General features: G+C 40.0%; 1 protein-coding gene across 4 annotated transcripts in view; it reads left to right on the forward strand.

Annotated features, from left to right (window-relative positions):
- The window catches only part of arap2 (ArfGAP with RhoGAP domain, ankyrin repeat and PH domain 2), a 286956-nt gene that overhangs the window by 150614 nt on the left and 120559 nt on the right, over nt 1-15783 (forward strand). For all 4 annotated transcript variants that reach the window (XM_052039500.1, XM_052039491.1, XM_052039508.1 and 1 more), the window contains 3 exons: nt 3142-3324; nt 7398-7572; nt 8461-8592. In XM_052039500.1, the coding sequence (XP_051895460.1) occupies nt 3142-3324; nt 7398-7572; nt 8461-8592 (490 nt within the window). The remainder of the gene's footprint in view (nt 1-3141; nt 3325-7397; nt 7573-8460; nt 8593-15783) is intronic.

Genomic DNA, 15783 nt, shown 5'->3' on the forward strand with positions numbered 1-15783 from the left:
TGTATTTAATTTTAACATGACAACAATCAACTTCAATACTTCTTCACTATATGTACTTGTATTTAATGTTCGTCATAAACTCAGACCTAGGTTTGTTTTAATATGCGGGTTACTGATATTAAAGTGATTTTCATTCTATTACCCTTTGGTAGATTTGCCTTGGTTCACAGAAATACAGAAGTTAAATGAAGCTTTTAAAGATTTTCTAGGATTAGTATTTCAACCTTCATAAAATATTAATGGCTTAATATTACTCTTCCCTCCTGACTAGTTTTGAATTCTCCTGACACAGTTCTGTATCTCTTCAATGAGATGTTTGTATGATCCAACAGATTGTTTAGTCAGCACAGTTAAGAGTTTAAATTGTAATAATCGACTACTGAATTTGACTGTTGCATATGTGGTTAGAAGAATAATAACTGAAAGTGTCCAACAAAACAGTGAATAAGTCAAGCTAAGATTCGTGTTGTGTTAACTTCGTTCTTGCCCAACGACTCACTGATTAGAGCTGCACCAACAGTCATAATTGTTTTGTGATTCATAAATGGAAGTGCTTTTATTTTGCAATATTAACAATATACGATGTGAAATGAGTCTTGGTAGTTGTGATCTAATTCCTAGCAGGTGCTTGCAACACATTTTTGGCACCAATTCAGTACTGTTTTGCACTCTGTTAGGCACATAGTTACTCGCATGCCAAGAAACAAAAGATCAAGAAAATGGTTTGTATAATTGAAGTGAATGTAATGTTCAAATTAAATGTCAAATCTATATGATGTTGGAGTCGCAGTGTCAGCTTGAACACGTGTATATCCTGCAATTGCTGTAGTAAAGTAAATGGGATTAAACTCACTGGATTTTTGCTGCTGTAAAATGAATTGGATTGACATTCTTGTACTAAGTTTGATGTCTCCATTCTTTCCACTGGCTTGAGACTGATCAGAGAACCAATATTACTAGCAATATTGAAATGTCCTAAGCTGCTTTACAGGTACATTTTCTAACAAAATTTGAAATGAAGTCGCATAAGGAGATGGCAAGGCAGGTGAATTTAAGTCCGGTCAGAGGTAGAGTTTAAACAATGCCAGGAAGAAGCTTGGAGAGAGGGAGTGGGGAATGCACCAGAAGGTGTAGGGAAGGAACTTCGCAGTTTAGGCCTCTGTGCTGAGGAGATATTTGCAGAAAGAGGAACAGTTGCATTTGGGGATGGTCAAGAGGCCTGAATTGGAGGAGCATGTAAATTTTTAAGGATAATATGCTGAAAGAAATTAGAAAAAGGGAGGAATGGGGCCATAAAAGGAATTAGAAAACAAGAATTCTACAATGGAAGCAGTGCTTAATTTGGAGCCGGCATCGTTCAGCAAACACAGGGATGAACAGGGCAGGTTAGGACAGAAATAGCAAAGTTTGGATGACCTCAAGTTTACAGAGTAGAAACTGGCAAGCCAGCAGGGTTTCAGCAGTAGTGCAGTTGAAGAAGGGTTGGCATCAAGTGACCTTGCACAGGTGGAGGAGATAGATGGTCTTAGCAATGGTAATGAAGTTAACCTCAGCTTTAAATATAATTGTTCAGTTGCAGACCATTGTCAGGGAGAGGGATGGTGTCGTATCTGTGGTGCGAGGTTTGCAGCCAAGTTAAAGGATGATGTATGAGGCCTTTTCATTGTTTCTATGGAGGAAATTTCTGCTGATCTAGTGCTGGATGTTGAACAAATAATTTGCAATTTAGATTCAGTGGAAGGGTTGATAGAGGCAGTGGTGATGGAAAGCTGTGTGCAAGCTGCATATATATGGGATTGAATTGATTTTGGATGATGTCACTGAAGGGATAGCATTTGTTTGAGAAATGGGAGGAGTCCAATTATAGATCCTGGGGGTACTGGTGAGGGAGAGGGAAGAGAAGTTGATTACCATTTGATAGATAAAGATAGAACCAGATTGTATGCTTTGGATCCAAGTGAACAATGACATTGAGATGCACTGGCGGCAGGTGGCGTGTTCAGCTTGCCAAAGGTGGCAACCAGGACAAGGAGGAAGGTTACCTTGGTCCCTCACATAGGCTGTCACTTGTGATACTGCAAACATCTGTGACAGGAGTAGAAGCCTGACTTGAAGGGATTTGGTTGTGAAGTTCTGCAGAAAGTGAATACAGATTTGGAAAGTGAACAAGTTCCTGCTACTGATAATCTGAGGCTCTTCTGGAGGTATGCTTACAAGTCTTTGGTCTGGAAGCAGACTTCAAATGTTCTCATAGTCAAATTATTTGCTGGCACCCAGTGCACAAAGAAAATTTGCATTTGAGAAAAATGCTGCTGCCCTACTTATTCACTGGAGGTTATCTGGCTACAGATGAAGAATGGGGAAGAGAAGGTGTACCTTCCCCAATTTCCTAATGGACGGAAACATCATGGGAAAGTAATCTCATGCAAAACACTCAACAGTGTAGCAGTTGCTCTTTGAACTTTGCTTCTGACATACAGCTGTGTTTTCCATTCTGTTTAATGCAAACAATAGAGGATGAATTTCTACTCCTTTTGAGTATAATGACTTCAACCTTTCCGTCCATGCAACCAGTCGATTAGTACCCAGTGATGATGTGCATTTCGGCAACATAAATCTCAAAGAATTTGGGAATAGGAAGATGAAGTAGAAAAGAAATTAAATGTGTCAAAAACAATGAGCAGTTTTGTCAAATCTTAAACTTTATCTATTTGTACAAAATAGCTTTGATGTTTCTCTGTTGACCTATATGCTTGAAGATTTTGAAAAAGATTGCTGAAATTTTGAAACTACCGGATGGAATTTTTAACTTTGTCATGGGTGTAAAATAGACAGTAATGGATTGGGAACTGCTTAATCATCCTGCACTGAAATCAAACCCAAATTGACCCTGATATATAACTGAAATTCAGTTTAATATTGACCATTTTACATGCCTTGCTGAAGTTTGGAGTTACAGAGACTATGCTAATTTGCACGTAGAATAGGTCAAATGTGAAAGAGCAGGTCAAATGTGAAAAACCAGGTCCACCAATTTCAAGCCAAAAGTACTTGATAAGTGCAAATTTGAATGCTGAAATTAAAATGATTGTTCCGAACAGTTCAGATATTTAATGGCTGCATCCCTTGGTTGAATTGCAGCTTTTCATTGTGGTGGGAAATAAAACAGCCAACAGCTTTTGGGCAGCAAATCTCAAACCAAGTGAAGAACTGGATATGGATGCTCCACCAAACCATCGTCTAGAATTCATCACGCAAAAGTACAAGGAGGGAAAGTTTCGGAAAAAACTCTCATCATTTCTAACACAGGAGGAACTTAACAAGGTAACACATGTTCTTGCTAAAGCAAGTTCTGCATTAGTTGATGATCAGTGAAATGCTTTTTCTCTGAATTAAGATTTTATTTCTTTGTTAAATAGCTTGGGTGAAAAAATAAGTGAAAGAAAAAAAACAAAAATTCTCCAAGTTTATGTCCCCTATTTATCTATTGTTTCTAAAATAAAAGCTGCAGATGCTTGAAATCTGAAATAAAAACATAAATTGCTTGAAACATCCAGAAGGAAAGGCAGCTTCTGTGCAGGAGGAACAGAGTAAATGTTTCAGTCAATGTTTCTGTTCTGATGAAAGGTCATTGACCTGAATGCATAATGCTGTTTTTGTCTCTCCACAGATACTGCATGATCTATTGAGTGTTTCTAGCATTTTATGAATTTGCTGTATTGACTTGATCCAAGTCAAAGTAGCACTTGGTCTTCCACTAGCAAGTTCTCAAATATGCTACTCCCTCAGTGCCAAAATATGTGCGATAGCCTGTCATTATTACCTATGAGTGAATTGTCAGATTGTTTTTCTCTGTATATATTAATTTTCTCTATTTCTCATTACATTTTCAAGATATTGCCAATACACTGTAAGTGATTCTCTTTCAGAACTATGACATTTCTAGAAATTACATTGATATTACTTCTCTTTCCTGAAGTGGAAAAGATTGCTTTCAAGTAGCTTTTTTAATATTCCATCCCATCTTTTTCCACTAGTCCTCATACTAATATTGGATATAAGTATTCTTCTAAGGATTGAGAAAGTTGGAGATGATATCAAGTGTCTGCAACATGGCAGACGTTGCTTAAAACATCTGTTCACCTATTTACTCAAAATGAATATAAACTACACAACCCAACTTGTAGTGGAATTTGCTACCACTTGGAGCTTTCCACTCTGAAGCAAGTCACTTGCATCATACACATTGCTTGCTCTTGATTTGATTCAGTGTTGTTTTCATCCCTGTAAGTGAGTTTGCTGTATCAGAGAGTCCATCAAACCTCAACGACTGATAGTCAATGTGCTCAAGCATTTCTGGGAACCAAACCAGATTTGTGTTATTAAGTTGTATTTCAGTCCAAGATGTTTAAGGAAGAATGGAGGAAAGAAAAAGCTTTCAGAGATTCAGAAATAGCAAGATTTTTTATGTTGCCATAAGAGTAACATCAAAGATTTTGGTATTGAACATTCTGTGAGATGATTAAAAAGTAAAACACTGCAGATGCCAGAAATCTTATGCAAAAACAAAATTCTGTGAGTTCAGAGCAAGTTAATTGGTATTTATGGAGATAAAGGTGTTAGGTTAGTAAGGAAAATAGTATACTAAGGGAAGTGGTAACAGGGTACATAGAAAATAATGATAAGATTGGGCAGAATCAAAATGGACTTATGAAAGATAAACAGTGGTTGATAAATCTGTTTGAGTTTTTTTTTGAAGGGGAATTAGTGGATGACATAGATCTTTAAACCAACTTTCAGTAAGAACAACAGTTACTAAACTAAATTTAGACCATATGGGATGGGTTGATATACTAGTGTGCCTTGAGGATAGGAATAAATGGGTCATTTTCTAGGTGGGAGGCAGTGGGTAGAGATGGCAAGAATTAGTGCTGGGACTTTAGCAGTTGCAGTCATTGCAAGTGATTGGAATGAGGGAATCCAGATTTGCTAATGATTCAAACCTAGCTGGCAATGTGAGCTGTGCAGAAGATGCAGAGAGGGGATATAGATAGGCTCAGTGAATGGTCCAGCATAGCAGATGAGATATAATATGGAAAAATATGAGGTGGTTCACATTGGTAGAAAATATAAAAAGGTGGCGTATTCCTTAAAAAAAAAAGTAGGAGGCTTATTCGAAGGGACCTAGGTGGCCTTGTGCATGAATTGCTGAAAGTTAATCAGTGTGTTCAACAAGTAAGAGGAAGCAAATGAATTGTTCACCTTATTGAAAGAGATTTGAGTTTAAGAGTAGAGATGTAGTTATGCAGAGATCAGCTATCTGGGATATTATGCGCGTGTTGCTCTCCCTAACCAAGGGAGGATATACTTGTGATAGAGGGATTGCAACAAAGATTCAGAAGATTGATATTGGGATGGCAAGGTCCTTCTTTAAGGAGAGATTAGGCAGACTAAACTTATACTCTCAAGTTTATAAGAATGTGATGTGACCTCTGAAATATACATAATTATTATGGGGCTTGATAGATATGTAGATATAATCCTACTTGGACTGACTAGAACTTGGAGTCACAGTTTCAAAATAATGATTCTGCCTTTCAGGCCTGAGATTTGAAAGAATTTCTTCAAGAGGGCAGTGAATATTTGTAATTTTCTGCCCAAGAGAGCTGTAAAGGATCAGTCACTGAGTACATTCAAGACTGGAATCAATAGAGTTTTGAATATTTGGAAAATCAAGGAATATAGGGATAGCACAGAAACATATGAAATAGAAGCAGGAGTTGGCTATTTGACTGTTTTGTGCCTTTTGCACCATCTTGAGTATTTATGCCTGCTGATGTTTTACCACAGTGGCCCTAACCTGCACAAACCCCATATCCTTTAATTTCTCCTAATGTTCAAAAGAAATCTGTTCCTGTCTCAAATATATTTGATGACAGATCGTTCATAGCCCTCACGGATAGAGAATTCAAAAGATTTACTGCTCTTTAGTTCAACACATTTCTTCTCATCTCTGCTATGAATGCCCAACCTTTTTTTTTCTGATACTGTGACCCCTGGTTCTGGAGACCCCAGCTAGGAGAAACATCCATCCTCTCAAGCCCCTTAAGAATTTGGTATGTTTCAATATAATCATCTCTTTCTTCTAAATTTAAGAGAGCATAAACAGAGTCTGCTTTAATCTCTCCTTGGAGAACAACCCCACCTACCCTCCCCATCTTCCAAAGTCTCAGGAATTGATCTAGTAAACATTTGCTTCATTACCTCTACAGCAAATATATCCTTCCTTAGATTGGGAGACCACCTGTACACAATATTCTCAATTTCATCTCACCAGGACCCTGTCTAATCAAAGCAAGACACCCATATTTTTGTCCTCAAATCTTCTTGCGATGTATTCCGACATACCATTTGCTTCCTTACTGCTTGCTGAACCTGTATGTTAACTTTCACTGACTTGTGTACCAAGGACACTTTGGTCCATCTGAACACCAACATCCTTCACTCTCTTGAAATTTAAAATATACTGTCTATTTTTTTCTACCAAAGTAGGTGATCTCACGCTTTTCCATTGTTTCCATGTAATATGTCCGTGCCCATTCACTTATCCTGTCTATATCCCACTGAAGCTCACTACATCCTCTTCTCAGCCCACGCTGCCACCTAGCTTTGCATCATTAGCAAACATGCATGTGCTACACATCTCATCCAGATAATCAATATAGATTATAAACCACAGTGACAAAGGTACTGACCCTACAGCACCCCATCTGTCACAGCCTCCCATGCAGAAAATGACTCATTTATTCCTACTCTTTGCTTTTGGTCTGTTTATTTGTCTTCAGTCCAAGCCAGTATGTTGTCCCCAATACTGTGTGCTGTAATTTTGTTTAATAATCTTTTGTGTGGCATATTCACAAGGGTCTTGTGGAAGTCCACATAGAATATAACAATTGATTTGCCCTTGCCTGTCCTATGGTTACAACTTGAAATTCAAATAGATTTGTCAAACATGATTTCCCCATTTCATAAATTGATGTTGACTTTTTCCAATTCTGTTAGAATTTTCCAAGTCTTTTATCATTTTCTTAAAAGTTGACTCAGCATTTTCCCTACTGCTGAGGTAAAAGGTCAGTCGTGGTCTTATCGTACAGTGGAATAGGCGCAAGAGGCTGAACAGAAAATGCATTATTTTTAGAACATAAGAAGTTCTTCAACAATTAGGTATTTTTGTTGTGGGTGAAGACACCATTATTAATACTGTGTGTTCAGTTTGTACTTGAGCTTTGTCATGTAGTAGGTTTCTGCCTGTAGAGTTGATTTTAACTTCATCCTCTAATTATGTCATTCCATGTTCTGTTCCTTGTAATGTGCTCTACCTTTCTGTGCACATATAGGCCTTGTGTCAAGCTGTCGTGAAACAAGATATCTTAGAGACTCTGTCACTTGTTTTCAGCGGGGCAGATGTCATGTGTGCAACTGGAGAAGCTGCTCATTGTACCCCTTACATGTTGGCACAGAAAGCTGGCCAACGATTGCAAATGGAGTTTCTATTTCACAATAAACTCTCAGGTAAAACAGTTATTTTTGAAGGTTGCATCCACTACTCTTTGCTATATAATGTTCATAATTGTCCTTTTAATTGATTTTGTAAATTTCTTGGGCCAGCAATATTATTGTTGTAATATTATTATTGTTTATGGATGGATTAGACCAAAGACTTTCAGATGTCGATTGTCATCTGAGAAGACTACTGTACTCACTTGGCCTAATTCTTCCAGCGTAACATTGAGCTTTTCATAACTAACCTAGTCCTATGAAGGAGAAAGGCAACTACTAGGAATCCAAATCTCTGAAGGTATCTGTATAATTAATTACTTTTGTTAATAAGAATGCAGTGCCTTTATTTTGTTTTGAGAGTGAAGGAGAAGACACGTTTGCTTGTGCAAAACAGAGGCTGAGCCTCAAGTGGCTGTCAGCTAGATATCAAGCCTTTTGTAAACTGAAGCAATGCCAGGAAGCTTTAAACTTTATCTTCTCTAAAGCTTTTATGCTATAACAAAACAACCTGGAAAATATTGGGAAAAAATTGAATTGTGATGTTTAGCAGTCAATGCTGTATGTTCCATGGCACACCATGTCCATACTGGGAAACCATGTCCATACTTAGGCTAGTTTGATATTCCATAGGTGGGCTACTCAAAACCAGCCATGAGAGTATTGTTTTTTGATCAGTATTGAGGAGCTGGCCTTTTACCAACCAGTATTCCATGTGGAATCAGGGAGCTTTGATTAAACAATTGTAAGATCCTGAAACATGGGGAATATAGCTTTCTCTTACAGCCTGTTCAAACTCAGAAGTGGGTGAAAATTTTGTGTTGTTAATCCACTAATAGAATGGTTTTGTAAAATCATGTACCTTATTTGAACCAATTCTGATTGTTTGAGTTCTGTTCTTAGTGCTTCCAAAAATTGATTCATTGTCTGAAGCTGGCGCTCATTCTGATAAATCACAGTCCACCTTTCTGTGTGGTTTCCTGTACAAGGCCGTCAACACTACCAAAACAGTAACTGAGAAAAGGCTGAAGGAAGGTGAGTTATATTTCAATAGTGGTACTTCGATTTTAACATGCTTAATGAGGTTATGTATTTTGAGCTTACCTGCAAGCAAATGTTGAGAAGCAGAAATGATTTCCATCCAGGGGAGAACATAACTTGAATTTATTACTGGTATGGTTGTATTGCTAATATTGTCAATTTAACCAATTAATACTGATTGCATTGGGCACTTTCTTACTTGTATGTTATGCTGGTCTGCTTTTGCCTCCATCTGTGCTGTAATTTCTATAATATACCTTTAATCAAATCTAGTTTGTGATATCAACCTTAGCGTTTGTTATCTGAACTTAAATTACTTCCCACAGTTTCCATCCAATATCATTGTACACAGATGCAAATCTATACTAAAGAAAAGAATGGAGTAGGTGAATACAGTACAGCTGAATCTCCACTTTATCAGTCTGTTTCAGAGGCAGTGGTTGTGCAGTTACTCCTTATGTCCATTCCCCTTTGTGCTGAGGGACATGTGTGTTCATAGTGAATAACAGTTATTGCTAGGTCATGTAAGCATGGTTGCGGTAGTTTCAGAAAACTCTACACTACCTTGCTACTACTAATTGGAATGCATAACGATTGACATCCACAAAAGTGATGTGCACAGTATGCAGAGGTGTTTACTGAAGCATTGAAATTACAAAATGACCATTGTAAATTTAAATCAGGGAAACAATGCATCATTAGTATGATCTGTTTGACACAGTAAAAAATAAACTCTTCCTCTGACCACTTTCATCCACTTCATTCGATGGGTTCAGTGAGTCTATGCAGTGAGAAGGTATGCCAGGAAGATCTGATGGGTTCCAGCTTTGGTCCCTGGTTTGTGTTGACTTACAATGCAAGGAAAGAAAATAAGTACAGTAAAATTTTCTTCGATACTCCAAGGTTAGAGAGATGATCAATCTGGGTTCACTCTCTGATCCTTAATCCAGCCAAACTCAGTTGAGTAATGACAGATGCAGGTCTGGAATCTAATTTGTGTTATGCAGCTCTTTTTTTTATCCAGTATGCAAATAAAATTCAGCATAAAGTTGATCACAAGATGTGGTTGGGACCTGTAGTGCATCCATGCGCCTTGCTAAGACACTTTTACGCTTGTAATGCAGTTACACAGGAAGCACATTGTACAGTGTACACAGTTGACATTGTTCCACATGCCACCTCAATGAGGTTGATACAGTGCCAGGTAAAGGGATCTTTATTTACTTGTGGATTTAATTAGAGGGGAGCTCATTCCATTGAATGGGACTAAAGGCTGCAGCTGTGGCTTGGAATGTGTGTCAGTGAACACTAAGATTAAGGTCAGAAACGCGAGCCTGCAGATGCTGGAAATCTGGAGCAACACACAAAGGAGCTGGAGGAACTCAGTGGGTCAAGCAGCATCTATAGAGGGAAATGGACAGTCGACGTTTTGGGTCGAGCCCCTTCATCAGGACTGGAAAGAAAGGGGGGAGATGGCCAGTATAAAAAGGTGGGAGGAAGGGGCGGAGCAAGAGCTGGCCGGTGATAGGTGGATCCAGGTGGGGGAGGAGAGTGAATGGGAATGATGTAAGAAGCTGGGAGGTGATAGGTGGAAGTGACAAAGGGCTGAAGAAGATGGAATCAGATAGGAGAGGACTGGAACGTGGAGTAAAGGGAAGGAAGTGAGGAGGGAAACCAGTGGGAGGAATGTGTGGGTGACGGGCAGATCAAGAGGGTGGGGGAGGGGAAAGATATAGGGTGATGGGGGCTGGTGAGATCAGGGGGAAAAAGAAGAGGGAAGGGACAGAGGGGAGTGGTTACCGGAAGTTCAAGAAATTGAAGTTCATGCCATCAGGTTGGAGACTACCAAGGCAGAATATGAGGTGCTGTTCCTCTAATCTGCAGTAGAGGAAGCTGTGAACAGACATGTCAGTGTGGGAATGGGAAGTGGGATTAAAATGGGTGGCCACTGGGAGATTCTGGCTGTTCCGGCAGACAGTGCAGAGGTGCTCAATGAAACAATCCCTCAATCTGCGGGTCTCACTGATGCGGAGGAGGCCGCAACCGAGAGCACCGGATGCAATAAATGACACTGATGGATTCACGTGAAGTGCTGCCTCACCTGGAAGGACTGGGATTGGTGGGGAGGTATAAGCGGGCAAGGGAGTCACGGAGACAGCGATTCCTGTAGAAAGCAAAGGGAGGGGAAGATGTGCCTGGTGGTGGGATCCTGTTGGAGATAGTGGAAGTTGCAAAGAATGATATGTTGGATACGAAGGCTCATGGGGTGATAGGTGAGGACAAGGGAAACCCTATCCCTGTTATGTTGGTGGGGGGGGGGGGGGGGGGGGGGGGGGGGGGGGGGGTGGGGAGAATGGAGGAGATGCGGGGGAGAGCTGCATTGATGACAGTGGAGGGGAAACCCCGTTTTCTGAAAAGAGAGGACATCTCTGACGTCCTGGAATAGAAACCTCGTCATGAGAACGGATGCGGCAGAGACGGAGGAACTGAGGGAAGGGAACAGCATCCTGGCAAGTGACGGGGTGGGGAGAGGTGTAGTCGAGGTAACTGTGGGAGTCAGTGGGTTTGTAGAAGATGTTGGTAGATAATCTGTCTCCGGAGATGGAGACAGAGATTGAGAAAGGGTCTCTTGATCAGTTGGGCGGTGATGGCAGACACGTCACATTTCACTCACTCCTACCTATCTTTCATCAGCATCAAGTGAAAATCTCTCTTTCTCTGAGATACTCAATATCACTCTCATTGCCCATTCCTTGAGCACAAACCTCAGCTGCTCTGTGCCGACACTGCTGTGTTCTTGTCAGTGCTCATGAACTGACAGTGCAATGGTTAGCTTCAGTGATCACTTCCTCTTCAGGCAGGTGCAAGCACAACATGAACTTTGCACAGGAATATTTCAGAAGGTTCATAGGACTCCTGAGATTACACTTACCACGTGTTACTCTGAAGCAATTGCATTTGATGCCTCTTAAGCACAAATTTACAGTTAAGGTCATTGCACACAAGGACATACAAAACAGGAGCAGGATTTGGCCATAAGGTACCTTGAGCCTGTTCTATCATTGTTTCAGGTCATGGATGATCCAATCTTGGCCTTAACTCCACTGTCCCACTCTCTCCCCAAACCCCTTGACTCTCTTGAAGTTTAGGTGTTTGCCAAATGCTGCCTTGAATATATGCAATGACTCTGTCGCTACAGCTCTCTGGTGAAGAGAGTTCTTAGAGAAACTGGTTCTTAGGGAAACAATTGCTCAATGGGCAAGGTACTGTAGGGATACCAGCACCTAAGGAACGTTGCCTCCTCTCCCCCCTTCTCCCGTTTCCTTGTTCAAGGAAATAATAACCTGCAAGTGAAGAGGAGGGGCTAGAGTAGGATCATTTCACATCTCAGCCCTAGGAATTTTCCTGACTCCCAATCCAGCTTTCACCATTCACTGGGTGAACCAATTTCTTTGCACACTGCCCCTCTCACCCACCCTGGGTTGGAGGGGTTGACTTTGACTTGAGCATGACTGTCGTGGATGGACACACGAAAAGGAAGAGTGAAGAGCGTTGGATTGATAGGATCTTTAAAATTGAAGTACAACTTGTTGCTCAACCTGTTTTTTCTTTGGTCACTTCCCTCATAGACAAATGAAGGAATTAGTAGAGATTAAAAATATTGTTATGACCATTGTTTGCAAGGGGTGTGGCATCAGTGATGTGGAGACGCAAGAGACTGCGGATGCTGGAATCTGGAGCAAAATACAAACTACTCAATGTACTCAGCAGATCAGACAGCATCTGTGGAGGGAAATAGACAGTTGATGTTTCGGGTGGAGCCCCTTTATGTGGACTGAAAGATAGAGGGGAGATGGATCTCAACCTGAAACATTGACCCTCTATTTCCCTCCACAAATGCTGCCTGACTCGCTCAGTTACTCCAGCAGTTTGTTTAGTGAAGGTCCTTGCATTATTCCCAAGCACTTTAGAATTGTGCACGCATATATCTGCAAATTGCTTCCATAGCAACAAACGAATCAAGGGAAGATTGCTTTGTTCTCCCAGATGTGATTAGAATCTGCAGCTTGGAAAATGTTGCTGCCCACTTCATTTTTCTATTTAGTTGAATCTTTTTCTGACTACCAAGCTATATTAAAGAAAATATGGATACCTTTTACAAGAAACGTTCCCTTGAATCTGTTGAATTTTGCAAATGAAGTTTTAATGTTCTCTAATTATAAGTAAAGCATTATGCTGAACTGAAATGTTTCATTGTCCTTCCATTGCAACTGTTTTACTTTATGTACCTTCTGAAACTTTGAAATAGATGAACTCTATTTAGCTATTGTGTCCACAAGCTTTGGACACTTCCATAGTGACTTGTTCATGTATATTTTTAATGCAGCTGAAAAGCTTTATTGATTAAAGCAAACTCCCAGCTAATCGAATTGCTACTTTTAATGAAACCAACTGCAATTTAGGTAAGATATTTTCAGAGCTTCACCCATATATTAACTGTAACCAGTGCTATTTCACTGGGACGCAGCCATCATTCATAAGTAGGCTGCTCCTAATTCATTGCAAACATATCTCTGAACAGCCAAAGACGTCTCCTCTAATTTTTACCCTTTGGTCTGTGACTTCCACTGAGGAGAGCTTCGGGTAAAACCGTGCAGATTGAAACTTGAAAATATAAAATTGCAGATGATGGAAATTTAAAACAAAAACAGAATATGTTGGAAATACTCAGTAGGTCAGGCAACATCTGTGGGAAGAGAAGCAGAGTCAACGTTTCAGGTCAAAGACCCTTCTTCAGAACAGATTGAAACTTTGCTGCACCATTAAATGAAGTTTGATTTTTAATAAAATAACCTTGATCTTTTGGGTTGCTGCCTGACCTGCTGAGTGTTTCCAGCATCTTCTGTTTTTATTTTGAATTTCCAGCATCTACAGATTTTTGTTTTTCAACGATGTTCAATTGTGTTCCATTGATGTTTGCTGAAACATGATTTATTGTCAGTGTGGAACTGATACTCATCAGTTTTTTCCAGTGTGGAAAATTGGGGAGAGTTTTGATGTTGAGAATGGAGGGATAAAAGCACAATGCTAGGGAGGGAAATGGCAGAAGTAGGATACTTTTGCACAAAGGTAGCCCAGAAATTAAACACCCTATTTCAAAAACCTTGCAGAAGTAATAAGAATGACCAGTGATCATCTAGCGGAGTGGATCAGTGAAATTGAATTCTTTAATAAGTTTTAATAAACACTATGATTCTGCACTGCCCAGCTGCTGAAGGTGACTACTCCAGAGAATGGAAAAGTTTAGAGCACTGCCAAGGTTTATATTCATTTATAACAAGATGTGAGAAAGTTTAGTATACTTAAAGACTCTTTGAGGTAAAGTTTATCGTCCTTGCTTCATGACAAGAGGTCTATATTTTAGTGAGAAAAGTATTCAGTTGTTTTTTTGATGAGTAAAACTTGTCATCTTCTGATTTTAAAAAAAAAGCTATTTAATTTGAGTTTTGTCACAAGTTGGGAAAAAAACAAAAAAAGTGCCGATGCTGGAAATCTGAAAATACAATCAGCAAATGCTGGAAACACTCAGCAGGTCAAGCAGCATCTGTGGAAAGTGAAACAGTTTATGTTTCTGGTCCAGGACCCTCCATCAGACCAGGGACAGAGAGAAATTAAGATAGTTTTCAATAGCAGAGAAGGTAGGGGAGAGGTGGATAGAACAAAGGGAATCTCTCTGATCGAATGAGACCAAATAATTTAGCATAGCGCTAGCAGTTAGGGTCAGGCTATGCTTCTTTGTCTGTGTCATGTGCTGCTAATGGCAAGGTTGTTATTGCAAGTTCCTGGAGCAGATAAGGCCTGGTACTCAGAGTGTAGGATCAACAGTTGCTTAAAAGCTGCAGTTAGTTTTTGAAGTTGTGATAATTGTTTAAATGGCCTCCAAATCTGTTGCTGTAAATCATGGTACTTTTTCAGTTACTAGAAGGAGGAAAGGAAGAGCTTCAGGGGTCTGGTGTTTTATCTATTGTGTGGCTATATAATGCTCGGTGATCAATTGGTGAAATTTATAAATTTCATTGGCAATAGGTGGGCTCTTGCTGAGAGGCAAATCATGACTGACATTTTACAAGAGCAAGAAAAGATGAATGAGTGATACTAAATCTGTCCAGTCCATCAAAATAATACAATTGGTGCCATAAAGCAGGCAGTAAAGTTTGGCAGTGCAGTGATGGTTAGCAGCTTTGAAGCTGAGTGATGCCACAAGGAGATAAAGGGCCTTCAGTACTGCGGTGGTGCCTGATAGGGATCTCATACCAGATTGTTTTATTGGAGGAAGCCTTTCACCATCTCACACCTTTCAAAGCTTCCCACGTGTTAGAGATGTGATTCCAACTGGGTCTGCAGCTCTGCACTTTGTGCAACTTCCTGTGCCTTGTCTGAATGACCTTAAAAACTGCTGCTGTAAATCTTTATTTCTTAACTGGAAGGAAGAAAGAGTTTTGAAGGTGTGTATGAACTTGCACTATGTGATGTTGTGCGTGGACTTCCTAAAGCAGGAGTGCTCAACTGCACCAGATGTTGTAAATCATTGGATGGTGTGGGGTGAACCATTTAGAAAGGGTGGGCATGGGAGTGGACACTCTGTTTTCCTGACAGTGGAGTTGGACCACCAGAGAGAGAGAGAGAGAGAGAGAGAGAGAGAGGATCAGTGCATTCAGTGGATACCCCTCTTGAAAACTGATCACAAATCTTTCCCAATCCATCACTGTAAATTGTGCATAATCCCTTGTAGTTTTGCACAGGAGGCTGCTTCCTTTCATTGGCGCTGCTTTCTCTACATTGCCCACACTGTTTGTGCATGAAATAATGTGGGAGCAGAGTCATTGTGCAGTGAGCTCAGTGCTCTCCAGCTTATGTGCACAAAACTGCAAGTCAAAAGTTTCAGTATACGCTCTGCAATTTTAACGAACCAACAATGTTTAGTGATGCATCTTGCAAGCATTCAAATCCCGTACAATTTAAAAAGATTCCCCATGCATTTGAATTTCTAAGCCATCCTCTGAAACTCACTGGTCATCTAATTCACTTAATCTTCCCATTACAGACATTTCAGAGTATACCTATTTTCTGGAATCAGTCTCCAAGAGGAAATCAGCAGGCCATAAAATGCTAATGGTACTTGGC

This window comes from Pristis pectinata, chromosome 2 (genome assembly GCF_009764475.1).
Source record: "Pristis pectinata isolate sPriPec2 chromosome 2, sPriPec2.1.pri, whole genome shotgun sequence".
Lineage (NCBI taxonomy): Eukaryota > Metazoa > Chordata > Chondrichthyes > Rhinopristiformes > Pristidae > Pristis > Pristis pectinata.